This window comes from Pelmatolapia mariae, linkage group LG6 (genome assembly GCF_036321145.2).
Source record: "Pelmatolapia mariae isolate MD_Pm_ZW linkage group LG6, Pm_UMD_F_2, whole genome shotgun sequence".
Lineage (NCBI taxonomy): Eukaryota > Metazoa > Chordata > Actinopteri > Cichliformes > Cichlidae > Pelmatolapia > Pelmatolapia mariae.
Window position 1 is genome coordinate 24,864,683 of NC_086232.1, and position 23,537 is coordinate 24,888,219.

General features: G+C 40.0%; 2 protein-coding genes across 4 annotated transcripts in view; both read right to left on the bottom strand.

Annotated features, from left to right (window-relative positions):
- The window catches only part of tbc1d1 (TBC1 (tre-2/USP6, BUB2, cdc16) domain family, member 1), a 48,123-nt gene extending 39,911 nt beyond the window's left edge, over window positions 1-8,212 (bottom strand). Inside the window, exons 1-2 of one of the 3 annotated variants that reach the window (XM_063476314.1) lie at window positions 8,170-8,212; window positions 6,671-7,325 (exon numbers count right to left, since the gene is read on the bottom strand). In XM_063476314.1, the coding sequence (XP_063332384.1) occupies window positions 6,671-7,285 (615 nt within the window). In that variant the 5' untranslated portion in view covers window positions 7,286-7,325; window positions 8,170-8,212. Of the gene's footprint in view, window positions 1-2,000; window positions 2,205-6,670; window positions 7,326-8,169 lie in introns of those variants that run through there. The other 2 variants (XM_063476315.1, XM_063476316.1) reach the window with 2 other exon arrangements.
- A 517-nt stretch (window positions 8,213-8,729) lies between these two features.
- Window positions 8,730-22,324, bottom strand: pgm2 (phosphoglucomutase 2). The gene is made up of 13 exons (XM_063476319.1): window positions 22,103-22,324; window positions 18,809-18,976; window positions 18,000-18,191; window positions 16,012-16,095; window positions 14,377-14,570; window positions 13,990-14,179; window positions 13,168-13,265; window positions 12,275-12,455; window positions 11,909-12,002; window positions 10,220-10,349; window positions 9,932-10,124; window positions 9,584-9,717; window positions 8,730-9,331 (listed from the first exon to the last, which is right to left on the bottom strand). Exons 1-13 carry the CDS (start codon window positions 22,175-22,177, stop codon window positions 9,229-9,231), a joined length of 1,836 nt encoding a protein of 611 aa, XP_063332389.1. The 5' UTR covers window positions 22,178-22,324; the 3' UTR covers window positions 8,730-9,228.
- Between the last annotated feature and the right edge of the window lie 1,213 nt (window positions 22,325-23,537).

A 23,537-nucleotide genomic window follows, 5' to 3' on the forward strand; every position in this document is an offset into this window, starting at 1 on the left:
AATAATTTTAATCAAAACTCAACAAATAATGAGTTACTATCATGGTAAAAGATTCCCGTTTCTACTGATATCAAAATCAACCTTTTTCCCACCAGCTATTTTGACATGAAGTACTAGGTAAAACACAGCTGTTATTTTCTGCTTTGGTTCAGAGCTTTAATTCATGTGATCAGTAACAGGGACAGCAGTCTGAGCTCCCTCTCCCCTGTCCTCAACCCAGCTGAGAGATGAATCTTTCCAGTGTGCCTTGAGACCTCCTCCCCATAGGATATGCTGGAAGCACCTCACCGTGGAGGCACCCAGGAGAAATCCTGATCAGATGCGTTACCTCAACTGGACATTTTCGATGCCTTTCCCGAATGATAGCTCCTCGCCCTACCTCTAAGGTTGAGCCGAAACACTCTTCGGAGGAAGCTCATTTCCACCGCTTGTATGCATGATCTTACTCTTTCAGTCACTCCCGAAGGCATGGGAATATCAATCAACTAGTAAAGTGACAACGCATTTATACTCCTCCACTTGAGGCAGAAACTGATTCCCAACCTGAAGTGGGCACTCCACCCTTTTCTAGCTGAGAACAATGACCCCAGACTTGGGGGTGCTAATTCTCATCTCAGCTTTTTAACACTTGCCTGCAAATGCCACAGTACAAACGGAACGTCACGGCTCAATGAAGCAAACAGAACCACATCATCAGCAAAAAGCAGACACAAGATCCTGAGACCAACAGATCCCACAACCTACCATAACATGCAAAAAAAGGCTGCTGTGACAAAGGTTCTGTAAAATGTCCCTGATATTTTACAGCACAAAGGTTGAGCCTCACTTCAGTATGAGCTTTTGAGCTTGCATGAAGCTAAGCAGTTTCAACAGAGACAGACTGCCGACGTAATAGCTCATGACAGACTTTATGACTAATATGCCATACAAGACGTGCCTCCTGTTCCAGGACTACAGCACTGGCAGGAGCACAATGGATCTGGAGGTGATATCGCCATGAGTCACTCACACGCTCACATACACCTACATTGGCAGCAGCTAAGCAGACTGGATTTTCATGTACTCGGCTCTTTAAAGGGTCTGACAATTAGTAACCTACAATTTACAGAAGCAGAAGCTCTGACACCATCTAGGAAAGGAAAAACCCTGTTTTATTACTGGAGTGCTTAAGCACAGTTATAAGAACCATGCTGAACAATACTGTGAGTGAGGACGGGAAGAGCGACGTTCCCCCACAGTGATCTTTCTCTAAACTTGTAAGGAGAATGACGATTCACTTACAAATTATTTATTAGACCCATTATGTAAATTAGAAGGAAAAAAGTGCCAAAAGCCCCATCACATTTCTGAAGAGTAAAAGGTGATGTGTTCATGCCTTAATTCTTGGCACTCTGCAGGGAATAAAGTAAATACATTACTGACAGTGCATGTGACACTCAAACCCAACTTATTTTCACTCACAAACACATCTATAGATGGCCTCACACGCATGAAAGAACCATAGTAGAGGGGAAATTTTGATCTGACAACTTTAGAGGAAGTTTCAAATGTAGACATATTTATCTATTGTAAATACACATTACACTTTCCAGCTTCAATCAAACTTCTGTGAACTGCATAAGCCTGAATGACCACCCAAAGCTAACATTTTACACCCGAACCAATGGTAGGGTCACAATGAACTGACCGGTAGCATCCAGTTGACAGGATGAAGTACAGTAGTCACTACAATGCCAAGCACATTTGGAATAAAGACGAGCCTGTACATCAAGGTTGTAGCGAAATTATTTGGTGTTAAACACATTAACTGCTACACAAAGCATTACTAGACATGTAACAACTATTCTGCTGGAGTCGTTTTAAAAGGCTAAGGCCACCACAGACGAAAGCTAACAACAGGTTGCGAAAATTTAGCTAATGTAAAAGCTTACTTAACGTTAGCTAACTGTCCACTTTAGCATGACACACAAAGTAAAACAACGCCTTCAAACTCCACTCACATCTCTCGGCTCTTGTTTGTTGTTGAACAGGCTGAATCGCTGGAATCGCGCTTTCATCCCATCCGCCATAGACTTGACAAAAACTAAATCTGAATTGTTACTTCTCCGTAACTCGTCCCTGCCAGCGCGAAGCGCTTCAATATCATTTCATTGGAAAGTTGATTTTTCTCCCTGAAGCCGAGGTGGATCCTGCTGTTCGTTCGCCGTTAGGTTCGCAAGCGTAAGACCATTCAGCTTCCGGTACACACTTTCGCAATAAAACAGTTCCAGCGCTCAACATGTATATCCCTTACTCTTTAAACGAGATTTCTATTTTATTTTGAAAGCAAATAGGGTAACTTCCGTTTCACTCCACCACTGACTGCGTCTGATTTGTCGTAGCCAAATCCTCCTCCGCGTATTGAGAAAATGGACACAGTTCCTGTCCCGGAGCAGTCAAAGTTTCGGCGGCAGAAATTAGGGTGGATTTCCCATTACCGTTAGAAGAATGCAGATCTGTTATTTTCGTCGGCATGACGTTATATATAAACAACATTTCCACCCAGGAATGCACAGCCTTTGGGGAGTGCCACTGAAGGAGAATTTGGGATGAAAAGCACACTTGTGGCGCAAAAGTTTCAAGTCTTCATTAACCCTTTATTGACCATGGGTCCACCGGCGGGCCCATTTTACAGGTAAATTTGAAGGGCCGGTCAATATTAACGTCAAAGTCAACATTTGACACAGTTTTGTCACGCCGAACAACCAACGTGTAGACGATACTGAAGTTTGCTAGAGCACCACACTGCATTTTAAACTAGTTACTTTTCACAGCACATGCCTAGAAAAGTGGACGGCTTGTACAATACTACAGTTATAGGATTCAATAAAAAGTAGTTATGAAAACCTCCCTATAAATATTTATTAGCTATTTTAAGCACTGATTAATTAAAGTGCAATAGCATTTTTCCCAGATAACCATTCACTGTTGATATCTAATAAACCTGAATTGGTAAATGTGGATTAAAATTATTCTTCTGAAATTGCAAAAATAACGGTTCCATAAAAATGAGATAAAATGGGAAGCTGTGTAATGAAAATCTTATTTGTCTATTTATTATGCATAGCTTAGTCATCAATTTATATCCAAAGAAAGCAATGCATTTTATTCAGCAAAGTCTCTCACAAATTACTGTTCAGTATTACAAATGGTAGCCTATTAGTGATTAAAACAAACACTTGGTGTTCGTGAATGCTACCTTTTTATTACCAACGAAGCAAGAAATAAAATATTGTGAGTGCAATGGTGTAACTCCTCAATTAGTAGATGCCAATAAAAACAGTATAGCACTGTAGTATCTATTCTTTAGTAACTACCATACGTTAAAGGAAAAATAGGTTTAGTAACTTTGCTAATGAACACAAAGGCACTCAGAGAGCACATTCTCCTCCAAAGTCTTATTTAGTCATTTTGATGCAAGTGATCTGGAGCTGCAACAAAATGTAATAATATCTCCCTGTGCTTCATCTCTCAACCAAGATACAAGAAACAAATTAAACCTGACAAACAAAACAAACCTTCATCTCTGCTCTCGACTCGCCAGATGAATCACAGATTGCACAGGGACACCAGTTACAGTGAAGAGAAGCTGGCTTGTAAAACGTAAAATTACAGCTGAAATCACCCAAAAGCACAGCAACAAATACAAAGTCACGCAAACAGATTTTCACACCGAAACACTGATTTTTAGACACCTCTGTGGTGACACCCAGTGGTTACTTTCTTTTTTACTAGTTCAGCAGAAAGGGGAAGCCCCACCGACCTCCTGAGATCATTTCTCTCCCCTGATAGAGAATAGGAAGTTTATGTTTCTTGCTGATGTACCTAAATTTAGTGGTGGTGGTTCTTTTTCCTATAATGTGTCATTTTTAACCACAAAAAGGTCCCATGTCCCTGCAAACATGCACGCACATTTACAAAACACACAAGGGAAACTGCAAAGCACAGTGGCATCTGTAACAGAGTGTTACTCCTGAAATAGTAATGACAACCATCTAAAAACACACTTACCTTAAATGTCTATAACATTATTGGTCTAAAAAAGTGGATGTGTATATTCAACTGCACTGTTAAGCAACTCTACAGTTTTTCAGTTGCAGATCTGGAGATACAATATAATAGCTTCTTTTGCGATAACAGTATGACATGGCACAGCATGGAGCAGAGAGCTGCATTTCCTGTCCGGAGGCAGTTAAATTATAACCGTGTAACCAGCCAAGAGGAACCACTAATGCAGCAACAAGAACAAATCCTTCACGGTGGTACATTCTTTGTCCCCTGCAGTGAACAGGAACTCCTGTTTTCTCTGACTCTGAATATGTGCTTAAAGAAAAAAATACAGATATTTTTTCTGATTCAAAAGTTTAACTTGGCATGGTTCTCATAAAGAAAGCCAGAAAGCCATGAACCAACCCTGATCTGGCATGTTCAGGTGCACATTTCATATCACAACAGTCCAAACTGAAATGCCCCATTTGAGAAATGTGTCAAATTGTGTGAAACTGCTGTTACTGCACTCTCACCTTCACCACTTGAAAGTGACAATAACCACAGAAGCAAAGAGCGATATTGTGTGTGTGTGTTTGTGTGTGTGGCTGACACAGCTCAGACAGCAGGTTGAACAGAGACTCTTGACAACTGTGTCATTTCTGAGTCGATCCATGCCTGATGCAGAGATACTTTTTTCCAGCTCCGTCTTCCACCATCAGACTGTGAGATGCTTTGGATGAAACACAGTTTGTGACTGGGCATGCCTCTCTCATACCTGTCTGATTTTCTCAAATCTTTTAACACATTTACTTTGTTATTTCCACAGCATATCCAGCTCCTGTCTATCCTCACAGTTGAAAAGAAAACACAAGGCTGGATGCTCTTATCCAAAGCCGGTCAATTCCTCTGGAATCAGAATATCAGGATTTGTGCTGAGGCTTATGAATCCAGGTCTCATTCCCATTAAATGTATTGCACCTAATTTAGATGAGATTAGATTAATTGATGTCCTCAAAGCTCCCTCTCCTGTATTCTCCCCATTTCCTCTCCTCTGCCCTATTTTCAGTGTGCTGACATTCATCTGTCCTGATGCCTCTCTCTTCCCCTGGCTGTCTGTGCCTTGTTCCAGATGATCTGGATCCTCCACAAGATTTAGAAACTTATCTTGTCTCATTCCTGCCCAACTATCCCAGCTGTCATAGGGCGAGAGGCAGGGTGAAGTCTGTGATGTAAGGTTATGTAAAATTAATTTGACTCAAAATCTGATGATTTTTGTGCTTTTGGTGGTGAGGGTTCATTCTAGATTCCCATCTTGCTGTAAAGTATGCACTTTTATTCTGGTTAATAAAAACTTATTTCACAACATTTAAAACACTAAGGAAAAGACTGTACTATCTCACTATTTAAAGCCCCGCAGCACTGCGTAGAGATGCCACTTATAATTAGAATGTATGTAACTGCGAGAGAAGCCTGAGCAACAGGTGGTCAGCCTGACATCATCATGGTCACATGTTCGAAAAGGTAACGAAAACAACAAGCGCTCACTCTGCTGCAAACATAACATCATAACAGGATCTGTGCGACAGGAAGTGATCTCTATGGTAACGTTGTTTCACATCCTGCACGCTTCATGTAAAGTATGCTCATTTTCTCTTGATCAACAAAACAGACAGGCGTATCCAGGCATGTCTGCAGCCGCTGTGCAAATGCTGAAGAACTGCTCATTTTCATGTGTGCATTTAAGACAGATGTACACTCACACAGTAAATGATGGCTGTAGGCATAACTGAAGCGTGCAGGTATTTCTCTTGCGGTGCACATGTGACATTTTGTATTTAGACTTCTCTGACTCATCACGTTTCACATCGAGTACCCTTCATTGTCTCCATCTTCCTAATCTGGCCAACTCTTTTAAGTCTCTGGCATGTTGGGCATGGCATGCTATTGAATGTCTCGGGCCTGATCTAACACCAGCTGCAACTTCACTGTGAACACACACAGGCTTTTGGCCATGCATGTCATGTGGAGGAAAGGTAAGAGGACTAGAGGTCAGGGGTGTGTTGGTCCTCAGTGTGTCACTGTTAGTGGATCAAATGCACGTCTGTGTTTGCTCGTGTTGCTGAATGGAATAAAAGCACAGAGCATGTGGGCCGCAAGCGAGCCAAAGCCAGATCCAGTTTCTCTCTGTGGGCTGTCATAATAAATACTGATGCGGTCACACCGAATGCTCAGGCAGCTTTTTGTCATTTGTGCAAACATAAGGAAGAGGTCGTCACAGGGCTGGTGATCCCCAGTTCTCGTGTCATTCTCATCTGTACCTTGGTGCTCTAGATTATCTGACATGCTGTTTCTCCACATACTTTTACTAGCTGAGCTTGTGTTGATATGTTTGTGGTTTGTGGTTGACATATGCTGTTGCTTGTTGTGAGAGAACTCCCTTTGACTTTTTTGGACTTCTAATTTGGCTCATGTGCATTTATTTACCATAGCTCTGAAGCTGTTCTGTGATATATTGTGAAATATGTTTTGTTTTGTAACTTTGCATACATGTGTAGCTTATTTCTACAGCCTCAAGCGCTCTACCCGATTGTTGATTGAAGTAATTAAATCCAAGAACACATGCACACACACTTATACATACCTTAGTTCTGTACTGGCACTGGAAGACATAGCAGGCACAAGTCGGTGTGCCTCTCACCAGGCAGGCAAAGCTACTGGGCTCCTGGCTGTTGTGAATTAGCTTGGTCACATGGTGAGGAAGACATTCAAACAGAACTGTGTGTGTCAGAGGGTCCCATACAAGGCTCTCTCCCAGCGTGGACACACATCGTACCCTTGATGCTGACACACACAGAAAAACTGTCTGACTGCGTGAAGTAGGACCCAGCTGTCTACCTCCAGACCCCCCAGCTTGCACCCCACCACCTTGCTCCCTCTCACTGGGCTGGGACCTGCTGATTTCAGCCACCACCCAGGGTAGCATAGCCATGGTGGTCAGATGGTGGACTTTCCGAAAACCAATCATGGTCAGTTTGTATCGTACTTCGTCCTCCTCTCCTTCCACCTCCATCTTTGCCCCCCATGATGCAGTCCTCTCCCTCCCGAGCTTCTGAAGACACTGCGTGGCAGAGTTCAGATGTGAAAGTGAAGGACATGAGCGGTGGTTTGGAGTTAGATTATGACGGGGTTTGTCAGAGCTCCCTGGTCTAAGAGCTTCACTCCTTCTTGGCTTCACTTCAAAGTAGAGACCCTCCATGATGTCTGTGACCTGAGGCAGCTGCTTGCCTCCACTTCACCTACAAAATATCAGTTAGAGATCAGAGCCAGTAAACAGCTGAAAGGACAGCCGCAGGCATTTGCAATCTAGCTTGATCTTATGAGATTTCAAATGAACACAAATGTGCTACACAAACATTTACTTTGCAAATTAGAACTTAATCTTGTAGCCTGATGTTTGCTCGACTTTGCTTTTAGTGTAGAATGAGGCCAGTTTCCCCAGGACACTATGAATCACCTGATTTGTGTGTGTGTGTGGGACTCAGTGGTACATTCTCAAGGACACACAAACAAATGATGGTAATCCTTCAAATATCATATTTGACCGGTTAGTTGTCACAGAGGGGAAAGGGACCCCTCGCTTCCAGCTAATCCTACAGCTCTACATAACCGCTCACCTGTGTTTGCAAATTACGTTTTTCATTTATAATCCGTGAGAAATTACACAACAACGTCAGAACCTTAATACTAGGACACAAGTACAAGGTTAAGTGAAGATACATTGTCCGTTTAACCAAAACGATCACGTTAAAGTCCCGAAAAAGCAAAAGTCAAACGTTTTCATACCTGCCTTAATATAAATAAATCGTTAACTTCATCAGCGGTGCTACGTTCAAGATCTGTATGCTGCTCGAGAGCATCACGCGGAAGTGAAAGCTCTATTTTTTTTATACAAGGAGCGGGCGGCAAACAACGGATCGTAACGGGGTTTTGGTCATTTTACGCACGTAGCCGTTTATTTTTACGCACGGGGGTTGTGCTGGGAGCAAATCGCGCACAAATATTGTTTACCCCGAGATTCCCAACGCGCACAACGTCCCGTTTTAATCAGTTTAACATTTTCATCTTCTCCTCCTTCCTTACCTGTCCCGGTCACTCCTGTCTGTCGTGGCTAGCGGCAGAACCACCACCGAGAGAAATCTTATAGTGTAAGAGTAACTGCCTACAGACAGAGGAACGAGAGAGAGCCCTTTACACAGCTCGAGCCGTCTTCAGCTCGAGTTAAATATAGATGACAGACCAAATCCTACCTCCCTCCTCGCCTCTGTACTCAGATGGGGCATGACAAGTGCATGCTGAGTGTGCGCGCTGGCGAAGGATGCAGGGGCGACAACTGTGCGCGTCGTGGAACTCACCAAACAGATCGATAGTGTGTCCCCTCGTTTTTTGTGTGTGTTTTTTTGTTACTTCACGTTTACCTCCACATGTACCGTCTGAAATCTGTATTTAGTAAAGTTGTACTTTTCAGCATGAAGAATACCGGAAACACGCACATTATTTGTACTCCATCAAATGAATTTAAACTGAAAATAAGTTAAAAAAAAAAAAAACAAAAAAAAACAAAGAGGTTTTTTTGTGGTTTTTTTGTTGACTTCTAACATTTTATTATACAGTATGAAGAAACGAGGAGTCGGTGTCTCCACTTGATGGCGCTATAAACTTTTAATGTTCTCATTTACACTCTCCTCTAATTCTTGACATTAGCAGCAAAGCAAATGATGCTGAAGCACACTGTGGAATGCATGTCATCAAAACAGGAAATACAGAAAGCATAATAGTGTCAAAACAGGAATGGCTGTGGGTGTAAGATGGTTGGACATGTGCGCTTTAAGATCTCCGGCATTGAGGTAAACTGAATTTTAAAAAACAAAAACATGAAGCTGTGAAACATTTTGACTACTGAAAATATAACAACACATGACCCTTGAGATCATTTTAAAATGACTAATTATCATCAACAACAACATGATTTCTCCAAATTGTAAAAGAGCCACATGGTTAACTTGTCACTAACATGTTTATGAATTGATGTAAAGCCAGAATTAAAAAGAATCTCGTCTGGAGAATTCAGACAACATGTGGCATGCTGGTCAGAGATATTAAGCACAGCTTGTCCTGCTTGTTGTTATAGACCCATCTGCGCTACTGTGGCTTTGGCTGCAACTTATTCTTATCTGGCTCGAAAAAGTTTTCAATGATGGCATCAACCAAGTCATCCAGTTCCTTCTTCAGGTGCGGCACATCACTGTTAGAGACAAAAAAAAAAAGTTGACATTTATGAGGGATTACTAGAGTTGCACTGTTCAGTTATGACATTTCAAACTGTGGATTTTCTTTATTTTCAGAGAAAATAAAGCAGCTATTTATTCCTACAAAAAAAAAAGTTTTTGGGCTGATATCAGACAAAAGAAGATGTATAAAGCCATTCTGCAGGCTGTAGAAAAATTTAATAGTTCTATAGTATGCTTATACTAGCTTTGCCTCTAAAGTAACCTACCTGTTACCAGGAGGAGCACAGAGTTCAGTGTAGTATTTGATTTTTGGTTCTGTGCCGCTGGTCCTCATGGTGGCCACACCCCCATTAGAGAAGGTAAAGGTGATCATCTGACTGGAGCTAGACGTGGGAAGAACCTGAGAGAGGAGAGGAAGAAGTGTTAGATGGACAGAGGGAGAGACACATTGAAATAAATAAAACTGGAAAGACGAGCAAAATTAAAAACACAAAACTTCTGCAGTTTAAAACTAACAACTGTTTTAAAAGAAAACTCTTACACAATTATGTGTAATTAAGAGGTTTGTTATGCTCTCAGTGTATGAACTACAGGTGTGAAGTTTGTGCCCTTACAGCTTTTTTATCGGGTTGGTTACTATCGTAGCCGGTGGTCAGGTCTCGCACAGCGTCGATGGCAAAACGACCACACTCGGTGGGATACGAGTCTTTCGCGCCACCATAGTTGCGCAGACGCTCAAACAGACTGCGGATCACTTCCTGGTCATGGCAGATAAAGTAAGAGTTCTTGCTGATGTGGTAGCCATACCTGATGATAAGAAATAATCAAAGACAGAGCTAGAGCCTGCAGTTTTAGGTTATTCAAAGTTCAAGGTGAACTGTATGCAAGTGTGTGCATCTTACTCTTCATAGATTGTAGTGAGCTGCTGAGAAAGACTGATTTTTTTAGTCGCCAGGAAGGAAATCATCTCTCCTGCTATGGCTGCAGCGCTCACTCCATCCTTGTCCAATACAGAGGGACTACACATATACCCTGCAACGCACACACAGAGTTCACTCTTAGACTATATAAACCTCCAGCTGCTGTAGTCAGCTGCCACTTCTTTTAGTAGCAGTGTATCCAAAGGCATGAGATTCCAATTATAGTATCATAATCTTATTATATAGGAATGCTGGAAACTATGCTGTTATGTTGCATGTGTGTGTTGGACTTACTAACAATCGTATTAACCCCAAACAACTTTTATTTTTAACTCAGCCTTTGTGTTTGACTGTCAGCACGGCTCAAACCTTTTAATAATCAAGACTGAGATCACAGTCACATGAATCTGATGTTTTTACATGTTTAATTTTGATGACTCATATTTTCATTAACCAAATTACCAAGATTGCGCAACTTTGTGTGATTAGATTCACTTGTAAAGCGAAACTGTTTTTTTTCCAGAGAAATATTTCAGTATCAGTGAATGCAAGTATACTTCAGGACGGCACAAAGAACGTGAAGCATTTCTATTCACAGTAATGATGCAACCCTTGGTCACAGTTTTCAGTGGTGTTTAGTTCAGGGGACTGTGAGAGCTCTGCATCAGCTTGCACCTCTTGAATTAGTCCACTGTGAAGTCTGAGGTGAGTTTGTGATACTTTTATTGTCAGAGATGAAATGGTGTGACCTTTGCTTCCAGAATTATTCGCTGATATTAAACTGGATCTATTGTTCCCTCTCCCACTGAAATACTTTCAGCTTTGCAAGTGGAAACAACTACAGCCAAAAAGCTCAGCCACTTCCATAAAGGTCATATTTGTTTAGTTCTCAGTGCACTGCTGGTGACTCATTCTGAAGGTCTTTTGCAGTTAAATAGGGGTTGTCCTTGGTCTTCTTAGCAAACCTACAAGCAATTCTTCCTTTTTTGGTCTTACAGATCTCAACTTAACCTCCTCTGTTCCTGTTAACTGCCACTTCTTGATTAAACTATGAGATGAGGAACCAGCTTTCTTTACTTTCATAGACACAGGTAGCTGTTTAGAGAAGCCATGGCTGCTGACAGCTGCCACAGCAGAAGAAGTTTGTGGATAAAGGACTCTGAAGCTGAAAGGCCCAAAAGAAGTTAAAAATTAACTTCATGTCTTTCAGCGATCAGCTCACACACCTCTCGCACAAACCGTTCATAGTAGAAATATCCAACATGGTGTAACTTTACTTTTCCATGTCACTGTGCACTTTATATATCTAGTTTAGTTCACCAACAGGTTATTCATAAGCAAAGTAACTATACATTTCAGTTTCATTACTGCCATCACTTTAAGGCTATTTTTTTAATCCTCAAGCAAGTTTTTGAAAGGTTTAGTTTAGATTTAGGTTGAGTTTAAACTTTAGTTTAGATCTTGTGAGCTCCAAAAAACTCAAACAGAAAAATGTTGTTGTCATCAACTGATCCCACACAAATTTATGTTACTTGAATACTTTTAGGCAGTTAAAATTAACTCCGCTTGTGACACTGTGGAGATCATTGTGTGCATTAGCCACAAAGCATGAATCAGGACTGGTCTCAGTTTGAAAACAGTCATTTGTGTGTGTGCTGCGTGTGATAATACCTATGGCCTCTTCAAAGGCAAACAGCACGGTCTTGTCCTGGTCCAAAAGGTCTCTGGCTCTGTTACCCATCCACTTGAACCCTGTTAGTGTTTCCTGTCCAAACATTATGTAAGAAATTTGGTTAACAGTAACCACGGAGAATGGTTTGAAACATTCAATATGAAACACGTGCGGTGGTGAAACCTAAAACAGTATTGTTAAATAGTCTCATAGCACATTTTTTTTTATCTCAGTTTCTCTTAAATATGATTACTAGCAGGAACTCCATACAAGCACTCCTCTCCAGTTAGGCCCATCTTACAGAATCTTTTGATGCATGGGGAAATTTAACTGATCTGATCTTATTTTAAAAACAACTTTGTTACCTCAAAGTGGAAGCCCTCCTTCAGGGCAATGGCGCGCAGTATTTTGGATGAGACGGTGCTCGACAGCATGTAGAGGTTTTTCACAGCAGCAGCGTCGGAGTTTTGCTCCCTCCAGCAGCGAAATATCCACCAGCCAAGCAATGCTCCCAGCTCATTACCACTGAACACACGCCACTGTCCACTAACACAGACACAGACATAGGTTATGGAAGTGAAGGCAAGCTAACATACCTTATGCAGAGGGTCATCAATCTGTGATCATCAAAGCATTCTGTAATATGTAATGTTTAAACTGTTACATTAAAAATAGCTCACGTCGCCATCTACACAAATTCAGGTCAAAGCTTAATCAGAAGAAGCTACATATGAAGATGATCCAGAAAGGCTGTTCCACGGTCAGATTAATAGAAGTTTTAAATTATTTCTGGAAAAAAAAATGGACATTTTGTTTTCTAGCCTAAAGAGGAAAGGGACCATCCGGCATGTTATCAGCAGTCAGTTCAAAAGGCTGCAGCTGTGAATTGGCGCCTTGCACATCTGAAAAGGCATGATCAATGCTAAAAGGTATATACAGGTTTTAGAGCAGCACATGCTCTTATCTAGACATCTTTTCCAGGGAAGGCCTTGCATATTTCAGCAAAATGATGCCAAACTACACACTGCATTTATTACAAGAGTCTGGGTGCAGAGTGGTCTGATCATTCACCAAATGAAAAGATGAAATCATCATCATGTAAAACAATGACAAAGAAGACCCAGAACTGAGCAGCTGCAGGTCCTGAGTAGCTCTAAAATGTGTGGGTCACCATAATTTTTATTCATTCAACCCTAATAAACCTGCCCAATGAGTCTGTGTCAAACTCTATTAAAGCTGTATATGCACACAAACACACCTCTCCTGCTTCTCAGCAATGGCCAGTCGATCTGCATCAGGGTCATTCGCCAGCACCACAGAGGCCCCCTCCTTCTCTGCCAGTGCAAATGACAATGTCTGCAAAAACAACCAATCACTTGTTACACAATTAACCAAAACCAGTCATCTACTACAGTCAGCTGTATATGTTTTAGACCAGTGAAACATTTGTTGTAGTTTTGCCTCTGTACACCACCACAGAAGATTTGAATTAAAGAATCCAAATATGATTGAAGTGTTTTCACCTTTAATTTAAGGAATTTAACAAATGTATTGTATTAACTGTTTAGAAATTACGGCCATTTTTAGACATAGACACGTTACTGGCAAGCAGTTTCATTGCTAGGTGAGGCCTTCTCCTTTAGTCTATGACAAATAGAGGCAGAAAAAAGATCTGGAGTTACTTTCGAGGGTTAAACTTCCATTTTGGTTTCTGTTCACTGGAAATCTCAATACAAGAAAAATAAGTGCATGATTACAATATTATTTCCTTTGTTAAGAAAAACAACTTCACAAAATGTTAAGAATACTCTCAAAGAGGAAGGTGTGTCATTGTCAAACAAAGAGAAACAGGCGCAGGATGAACTCTTAAGTGTACAGGGCTATACTCTAATTCCTAAACAGTAATGCGATACTTTTGTAAAAACCCTTGAATTGAGACTCCCCGTCTGTACTTCAATCACATCTTGATGATCTGATTTAAAATCCACCATGATTGTGAACATTAAAACTGTGCCACTGTCCAAAAACCTACGGACACAACTGTACATATGATTGGGTGTGACAAATGTTGACTACGCACCAGGACTCCCTCTCCCTCTTCAGGATTAGGATATTTAACGGTGGGAAATTCGGGGTCTGGATCCTTCTGTTCCTCCACTGCGTACGGAGGACGAAGATCAAAAGCCTTGAATGCTGACTGGACGAACGTGTGACCAACACCGTGCACAGATGTATGCACAATTTTCACCTCTGACTTCTTGTTTATTTCCCTGCAAAAAAAGTCAAAACATGATTTATGAATATTCACAGGTTTCTACTTCATTACTCATTTCTACCTCGAAGCATTATGTGCTTGTACTTGTACGGCCTACATGGCAGCTTATGCATTTAAAACATTACACAGTAGAATCGCTAGCACGTTTTAAATGGTACATGCTGCTCAGCAAGTTGTGTATCTATGCAGCACCTGTGATGGCAGTGTTTCTGGATGGCTTTGAAGTATTCTGTGTTAATATCCTGATAGGGGTCTTTGAGCAAAGTGCTCTTCAGAGCCTCCTCCGTGTTCCACGACTCAGGCCAAGGCTCCAGGTTTTCTACAATTGCTTTAGATATACCTTTGTCATGAGGAGTCACAATCTGGGCACCGTTCTCCCAGTACACCTAGGACAAAACCAGAAAAAACAAAATATTAGGGGTGCAACGATACTCGTATCGATATTGAACCGTTCGATACAGTGCTTTCGGTTCGGTACGCATATGTATCGAACAATACAAAATTTTTAATTTATTTTATCAACTTTTCTTCTGACGATGCTGTCTGTGTTGAGAGCTCAGTGGATCTGCGTTCGACTACTCCGCCTAGGCTGCACGGTCGAGCGCAGATCCACTGAGCACAGTGCAAGCTAGCAAGACAGAAGCTAAGCTCGTTGCAGCATGGCAACTTGAACCTCCCCCACCCTCATTCAGATCTGGCCTTTGGAACTATTTTGGTCTTCATGTGAAGTATGACCCTGAAGGTAAGCGCGTCATGGACAAAAGTAAAACAGTATGTCGGATGTGCCACGCAATGCTCAATTACATGGGTGGGAACTAGTGCGTTAGTGCAGTTTGCTCGTTAACGTGTTGACGCCGTCCAGCCCCACGCACGGGGCGATCCGCGGTAGCTCGTTAACGGAGATTTGCCGTGTTGTGGCGTTAACGTCATTTCAGATTAACACTGACAGCACTAGTGGGAACACAACGAATATGACTGCACATTTACGCTGACATCATCCTAGTGCATTGTTACATTCATTCGTATATACATTACATTCAGTAATGTATATACCTTTACATATTGTACATATATTTATTACTTTTTAGATTAGCCATTTTTATATTTTGCTTGTTTTACGTTATTGTATTTTGCACAACTCTGTTGCTTGTGAAGCTCGCACACAAGAATTTCACTCACATGTACTGTACCAGTGTACCTGCGCATGTGATGTGACAATAAAAGTGATTTGATTTTGATTTGATTTGATAGTGCAAAGACAAGTGGAAGCAGACAAAAACAACAAGCACGCATGCTACAGACTTTACCCGTGTCATTTAGACAGCCGTTAGCACATGATTCTCCTTATGGGGACCTGATATGTTTAATATGCTGCTGAGAGTATACCCCAGAAGAAGCGTATAGTATAGCTTTTATTTTGGAAAGAGCCATTTCTCTGTAATAAACTCTCTTTTCCAAAGATGAGTGATTTCTCGATCAGATAGATTTATTTTTTTTTTATTACTTTGTTGTTTCAGCAACATTAAATTTAAAAACTGTACTTTTGAGTTAAAATACATATTTATAGTTTTAATAAATGACAAATTAAAAAAGCATGAACATTTTTTTGTATCGAAAAAATATCGAACCGTGACACCAAAGTATCGAACCGAACCGAACTGTGAATTTTGTGTATCGTTGCACCCCTACAAAATATGTCAGAAATTTATGGGAAAGAAATGAAATTGGAACTTTGTAATTTTTAAATTAGCAGAGATTATTAATAAAACTATCAGTAAGCTATTGATGCATTTAAGGAAGAAAGACAAGGCAATGATGAGGTCTTACCTTGTAGCCATTGTCTTGTTTGGGGTTGTGAGAGGCCGTCACCATGATACCGGCACACAGACCCAGGTGGGAAACTGTGAAAGGCTACAATGAGAATGAGGGAAAGACAATAGTACCTCATATATGATAAATATTTTAAGAACACCATGCAGAAGCAAAAAAAAAAAAGAAAAAAAGAGTTAAGAAATACAAAGAAAGCCTATTTGAAAATGTTACTAATAAAACAATGTTATAGTTGGTTATTATGAGGGAATGGATTCATTTCTACTGAGAGCCAAATGGTTAAAATGTTTTCTGCTATAACGCCACCATGGACGTAATTACTCGTGAACAAGGTGCACTTAAGGAAAATGTCAATCTAATTTTTTTTAATTACTTTGGGAGAACATCAGGTGAATTTGAGCAGCTCAATGACATTTTCCCTCATTTTCCTTTTTGTCTGAAGACTCACACCAAAACCGTGCTACACAAAGATTTTCTTTCCCACAAAACTGCAGTGAAAGATAAAATCAGGATGAAAAAGTGAGAATGAGGAATACACTTTTATGAAATTCTGGGGCTATGCTTATAAAAGTGTTATAATGGAAAAACATCAGTAGCATGAACCTGATGTGACATTCACAGATTGATAAATATCACTGCCATCAGCAAATGACATTTTTAAGCTGAGGGGCTGACATCAGTAGAAAAAGGCAGATATTGGCTAATACTAATATTTGGTTGATTTATCGATGAATCCCTACTGAGAACGGGTCTAAACCACTGTTGTGTGTTTGCATGCTGGCCTTTGGGCAAATCCTGCAGAGATATGGTCTACATTTTCACTAAAGCTGAATGATTGTGGATCTTTCCTCTGGTCTGTAAGTAGGCTCATACCCAGGGCTAATCTTTGAATCTGACATCTTTTGATTCACAGTGTCTAAAATTTCATGGAGTCCTGTTTCATACAGCTTAGATAGACACCTAAAATCCACTCACTCCTATCTCAGCATGACTTAACAAGGTCCTGCTTTTATTTCTTCCAGAGTTGACTACTTACACCAGCGTAACATAAACAGGCTACTATTAAATGAAAATGCAGCTGCTAGGCTTCTAACACGTAGCTGAAGGAGAGGGTGCATTACAGCAGCCTTTGCAGCTCTTCACTGACGACTTCATAGCTTTAGAAGTGATTGAAACATTTTATGCTTGTTTCTTAAGCCATACAGAATTCCCTGACTGAACATCTGAGGTAGGCAGTCTTTAAAATCTTCTCTTAAAAGTTATTTTTATCTGCTGGCTTTTTAAAATCACTTGTTGAAACCTGTTGTTCTATGTATTTTATTTTTTTCACGTGTTGGACTAGCACTTTATGGCTTGGCTTTGGAAAGTGCTATATAAAAACAAGATAAATATTGCGTGCTGTTCTCACTATTACACAAGGAAAATAAGTAATGCAACAGGAAAATTGAGCAAAAACTGAATAAAATAAGTGGATAAATAGATATATTGAATAATCACCTGGAAATACAAATAAGACTTAAGTAAGTGGTATTGCTGTCTAAAGACTAAATTGCTAATCACAGATCCTCTTCCTTCAAACTGAACATAATCTGATGACTGCTACATGTGTTATGCAACATGCTGCACTGTACACTGAAGGAAAGTGAGTTTTTTTTGTTTTTTTTAATTGGAATTTGCCCTGAAGCATCTGCCCCACTGTCATACACCTCACTAGCAAAATTATTAACAAAATAAGAGTAAAGCACCTTTCACAAATGTGAAAATTAAATGATCAAACTGGGACCAAACAGTGTTGAAGCCAGTTTCTTTTTTGTAACACATTCCAATTCACACTCTCGTTACACACACTCTCGTTTTTGACCTGCTCACTTGTAACATAACCACAAGCATTAAAATTTGCTTTAATTTTTTTGACTGTTTTGAATACGTGTTGCAACATCCAAAAAAACCCCAAGTGATGAAAGCACAGGAAACCAAGTGATTACCACAAAGGGCGTGGGGGTGATGTCAGAGAAGAGGTGGACAGGGACTCCTCGGCTGATGAATACAGCCGCAGCCAAGCTGGCGAAACGCTTGCTGCTGCCCCCGCTGGGAGGGTGGGCGCGAGCGTCGTACCCAATCACCACCCCTCGCTCTTTGAGGTTCCCAATACTCTGCTCCAGGTAGCAACAGAAACCCTGTCAGGGAGGAAAGGATTGGAAGATACAAGAGAAAGTTCTTGAGAATGGTTGATTATAACTTTAAATAAATATATATACACAGCAACTCGCACAAAAAAAGGCACAAATTATTCAAAGATTGATGGGTTTTAACCCAGATTATAACAATGAATCAGATAAAAATCACAAAATAATAATTACAAAACATGAAGTTGGATATATATTCAGAACAATATGCATAAAAGCAATCATCATAAAACTATGAGCTAGCTTTTATACAAATCAGTGATTTGAAGGACTGCTTTTGTATATAGTTTCACGATCCTGCAGTGTCAGATCTTTAGTGCAAAAAGAGCAATCTCCATTATTCTAGAGCCAGAAAAGCCCTAAGGGCAAGCTCTGGCTCACACGCAGGCAGCAATTCAGGAATAAACTATGAAGGGCTATAAAGCAATCTATACGATCTTAAATTCAGCTATAAAATAAAGTGTGAAACAGATTTTGGGGGGTTTTGGGTGACAATAAAATACTTAGCACTCCTCAACTTCTTCACAAAACAAAGACTAAAAATCAAAAACGGAAACATTCAACTTTGCATGCGACTTAAAACGTATTGAGCTGCAGTATTGACCCACCTGTGTGGTCTGAATAATAGTGAGGTCATTCATACAGGATATGCCAGGCCCCATGGCTGCCCTCAGACCTGCTGTGCCAAACTCCATCCTGGAGGAGAAACACTTCTTCAGAGCTTCCATGTTTCCCTCTTTCACCATATCCTGCACCATGGATTTCGTTTTGGGGTTCTGGGGAAGAGAAATTTTTTATTATCCACAAATTAATAAATAAATAAATGAACACAATTAAAGATTTAAAATCTTGTCTACAGTGTTGTCACTTGATGATAAAGTTAGCATTAAAAAAAAAACTGTTGGGTCTGTTCCCACAAACCCCACTAGTTCTAGAGACTTATTTATCATGAAAGAAAACAAGGCAACAGCGTTCGATCGATTACTTGCGCAAGGGAGGCCTTTGGTCAAGAACCAGCTCTTGGAGCTCACGCTCCTAACCTGTCTCCAGCCCAAAGTCCTTCCAAGAGCAGCTTCCCTCGCAGCTATTTATTGACAAACTGTTACAGTTCACACAATAGTTTACAACACGTACCTCCCCTCTTAACCCCCCTTGGTTACAAAGACGAGGCACTCTGTGTGTGTGTGTGTGTGTGTGTGTGTGTGTGTGAGAGAGACCTCCTGCTGGGCAGGAAGCTTACATCAAACAGACCTTCCAGATAGGATGTGTCTGTAATCAAACCTACAGCCCCTCACCCAAAAACTCAAGAATCTGGGGAGGGGGACTGTGGAATTGCTTTACAATGTAGAAATGGATGGTAAGCATAAAAATGACAAACATTTAACAATTCACTCTAACAAAAACCCAACACAACAGCTTCTATAGACAACAGGAAAGTTTAGAGGGTAAGAATCAGTCTACTTAGGAATTACTACGAGAACGTCCAGACAGGACGGCACTTCTGACCACGTGGACCCCTGAGGAAGCCGCTGTAACACAATTATCTCAAGACTAATGAATCTGGGGTCTTTTTCCAGTGTGACCTAATTTGTGACATCCCATATGTCTTTAAGGCCAAGAATGACTGTGTTTGTGTAGGTCTGATAGTCGGGTAGTAGCCGGGTTAGTTTGGTTATACATTTGTGTTGTAAGCATGTTAAGACCATGTGACTGGTTCTGTTTCAGTAAAGGTAGTAATGACCAACATACCAGAAGGTATAACCAGCAGCTGACTGTGTTTCATTATATAATCTGAGTCATATTCTGTTTATTTATAATTTCAAATTATTTTTCACTAAATAATTCTGTTATTTTGTAGTATTTATAAAAATAATGATGTGGCTATTAAAAATAAATATAATATTAGGAATAACTGATGCTTGCAGACAGGAGGAGGAAGAGTCTCCTGCAAAATTTGGACAAACGTTTGGGGACCAAACAGAGGGTTATGGATTTATAATCATTAAAATGAAAAAGACTCAGACGCTTGAGTACAAGCATAAGTTGACTTCTGGTTTTGAAGAAAGCAAACCTGCAGTGATGAATGTTTGTGGATACGTAACCCAAGTGGAAACTTCTCTATGTAAGATAAGAGAAGTCTAAGAGCAGAGCCCTGGGGAACACCACTGGTCACTCACAAGCAGATGACTGGCTTCATAAAGTAGGGTCAGTTCAGTTTACCATGAAATCCACAACTGGTGTAATTTTACACGTAAGACAGGAGGAGAAGTAGAGAAAAACTACCTGTAATTGTTAAAACCTTGCAGATCAGTATTAATTCTGTAGGGTAAAATGTCAAAAGGGGTCTATGATGACTTTAATTTAGCTCTCGTGTTCTTGGAAGTAAAATGGCTTCAAACTAATTTAGTAGGGGAGGGCAGGTCAGTGTTCGTGGAGTGGTCACGGGTTACGCAACCCGGAGAACAACTTCTTCTTTTGTGTGAACAAGGGCTTCTTTGACTTGATTTGTTGGTTGGATGTAAAATAGTTGACAAAGATTATTTAAGAAAAAAAAGAGTTTGAATTATGACGGGTTCTAGCTAAAATGCTTAAGGGTCATTTTCATCTGAAAACAACAAATTTCTACAATATTTTCTGTTCGTCCACATCTGACGTCCCTGAAATGTTTATGGTTTAAAATTTGGGCATATATAATGATTGCTGTGAAATTATTAGAATTTAATTTACATTAAACTCCTGAATTTTGCTTTATTTGGATTAGAAGACCTACTTATATTTTTGCTTTTGTAGTAAAACTTGTCATATTTGCTCCATCCAGATTAAAGTTGAACATAAACAGCATTTTTTTCATGTTGACAAAGTTTTATTTGGTATTTTTGTAAAATACATCTATGTCCCATTCAGAAAGTTGTCTTTTTTGCAGTGTGTTTTCTTTTCCAATTATTACTATGTGTTCAAATGCTGGACTTTATAATTCGGGTTACTTTCTTTGTTTATTTATTTATTCTTTAACCAGTCATAATCAGACATTTTTGATCCATCTCATCCTGGTTCATTTTAAGGTGAGAATGTCAAAAACTTCAGGCTTTTATCTTTAATAGTTTCTGATTCATGCTCAAACATGGCCTCAGATTTTGCAATGTGAAAATAAATATGGTGGAAATGAATCAAGAGATAATTTTCAAAACTATACATCTTGAAAAGTACACGACATATGAAGCTGAAATTTCACACTGATCATTATATATGTCCAAATATTAGACCATAAAATCTTCTAGCAAATTGGTGATGGTCAAGCAGAAAGTCCGTGGTGATTTGAGACAAAACAATGCTAAAGAAACTGGACATCCTCCTTTACAGTGTTTTATAAGCCGAGATCTAAGATACATGAGATTCTGCTTTCAAATGACAGATCAGATCTACTTTCTGTTATGCTTATCCAGACTATTAACAGGCTATCATCTAATTCTCACAGAGAAAGAAGAATCCAGTTCTTCTTTGCGCTTCTTGGTTTAGGCATAATAATAATGCATTTAGTAATTCATTGGCAGATACTTGATTTGGGGTAATACGTGGGAAATTGACACTTCTTTAACAGAAAATACAGATCCATTAAAACCCAAGTTAATATAACTTATATCAACTTACTATAGCAGATTTTTGCAACTTTAAATGAAAATCTAAATTGAGCACTATCACAAAAAGTTCACTGATCCATGCTTAAATGAACGGACCAGTCAAGGATACCACTAAACTCACAAAGTTACTAACTGGAATCTTCATGTATCTTCGTAATCGCCCGAGAATAAATAAAATCTCTCGTACAAAGATAACCCTGAATGTGTTTGATGACTACAGCAAAGCTGAAGCACTATGAGCTAGCACGCTAGCTGTCAGCTCACCTTGTCGTACTGCAGCCACTGCCGGATAGACTGGTCCAGCTGGGCGTCACCGGTTGAGGACGTACCGTTCTCCATTTCTCTTCTTGGCCAGAGTCAACAGTCTATCCAGCTCAGTGTCTATGCTCATAGGAGATCAACGCGCTCCTTCAGTAACTTTTTCTGGCTAAAAAAGTGAAGACAGCGCTGAAGATGTTAGCACCACTGCCTGCTGCTGCGGGCGGAGCGACGTTCTGCGTCACGAGTTTCCTGCGTGTTGCATTCAGAAGCTGTCGTAACTGTGGTTAATAACAAGCGCGAGGCCTTCATGGACTATTTTAACCAATGACTGTAGAAAACAGTTATACAGTCATCGATTTTAACCAGAGGAAATTAATTGAAAGATTGTTTCAAAACTGTTACAGAAAGCGTAATCTTTGTTTTCCTAGAGGAAAAAACCCATAATTACACAACTACGGCAGTCACTGGAATCACAGTACGAGTATTTAAAGTAATGTGCAAAAGTCTTAAGCCACTCTCATTTATTTATATTTTTACAATTTAAATGGGAAGTAGATAATCCTTTACTACATTCAGTGATTGTCATGCTGAAAAATGAAGATGCTGCCAATCAGATGCTTTCCAGATGATTTTGCATGGTGGATGAAAAACTGAAGGTACTTCTCTGAGTTCATAATTCCATTCATTTTGACAAGTTCCCCAACACCACTGGCTGAAAGCCCCAAATCAAGACAGAGCCTCCACCGTGTTTTACAGATGTCTGTAGACATTCACTGTTGCACCTCTCTCCCGATTGCCTACATACATACTGACAATGATTTGAACTAAAACAATAAAATTCGGTCTTACTACCCCCATGTGACCTGCTGCCACTGATTTTCAGTGAAACGTTTGTATAATCTGGAATACCTTATCCTTTCTCCATATTTCCTTAAGAATGGCTTCTTGCTACCCACCCTTCCACATAGACCATTGGTGATGAGGCTTCAGTGAACAGTAGATAAAAAGGGCCAGATGTATCCATCAGAGTCTGTGTCAGACCTTTGTTGGACCTCCCCCTATTTGACACCAAGAGCGGGACAGAAGCCCTGTGGCATATGAGACTATTTGATCAGAAATAATAAAAAAAAAAAAATAAATTCCATTTGCAGCCTTGTGTCCTTTTAAAGGTTCATCATTTCTGTTATGCCAGTAAAGACCAGCAGAGGATATAAAGGAGGAAAACCTGAAGAATAAACTTTATCAACTGCAGATGTTTACCTTTCTGTAAATGTTGGTTGAACCTTGTGTCAGGGTTAACCAAAGTAAATAAATTGAAAGATTGAAATATGAAGATGATTATCAGTTTATGTTTTTATACTGTGATTCCTCAGATCAAAGTCACCAGCTCTGAAGAGATGTTTTTAAGAGCCAGTTAAAGATCAAAGTTGTGTAGGAG

Bases quoted from the DNA above. Each gene is read 5' to 3' on its own strand.
- pgm2 (XM_063476319.1), bottom strand. From the start codon at position 22,177: ATGGAGAACGGTACGTCCTCAACCGGTGACGCCCAGCTGGACCAGTCT. The intron at 18,977-22,102 runs GTGAGCTGACAG...TCTCTTCCCCAG, and splicing joins AGTGGCTGCAGTACGACAAG to AACCCCAAAACGAAATCCAT. The intron at 10,125-10,219 runs GTAAGATGCACA...TCTTATCATCAG, and splicing joins CTCACTACAATCTATGAAGA to GTATGGCTACCACATCAGCA.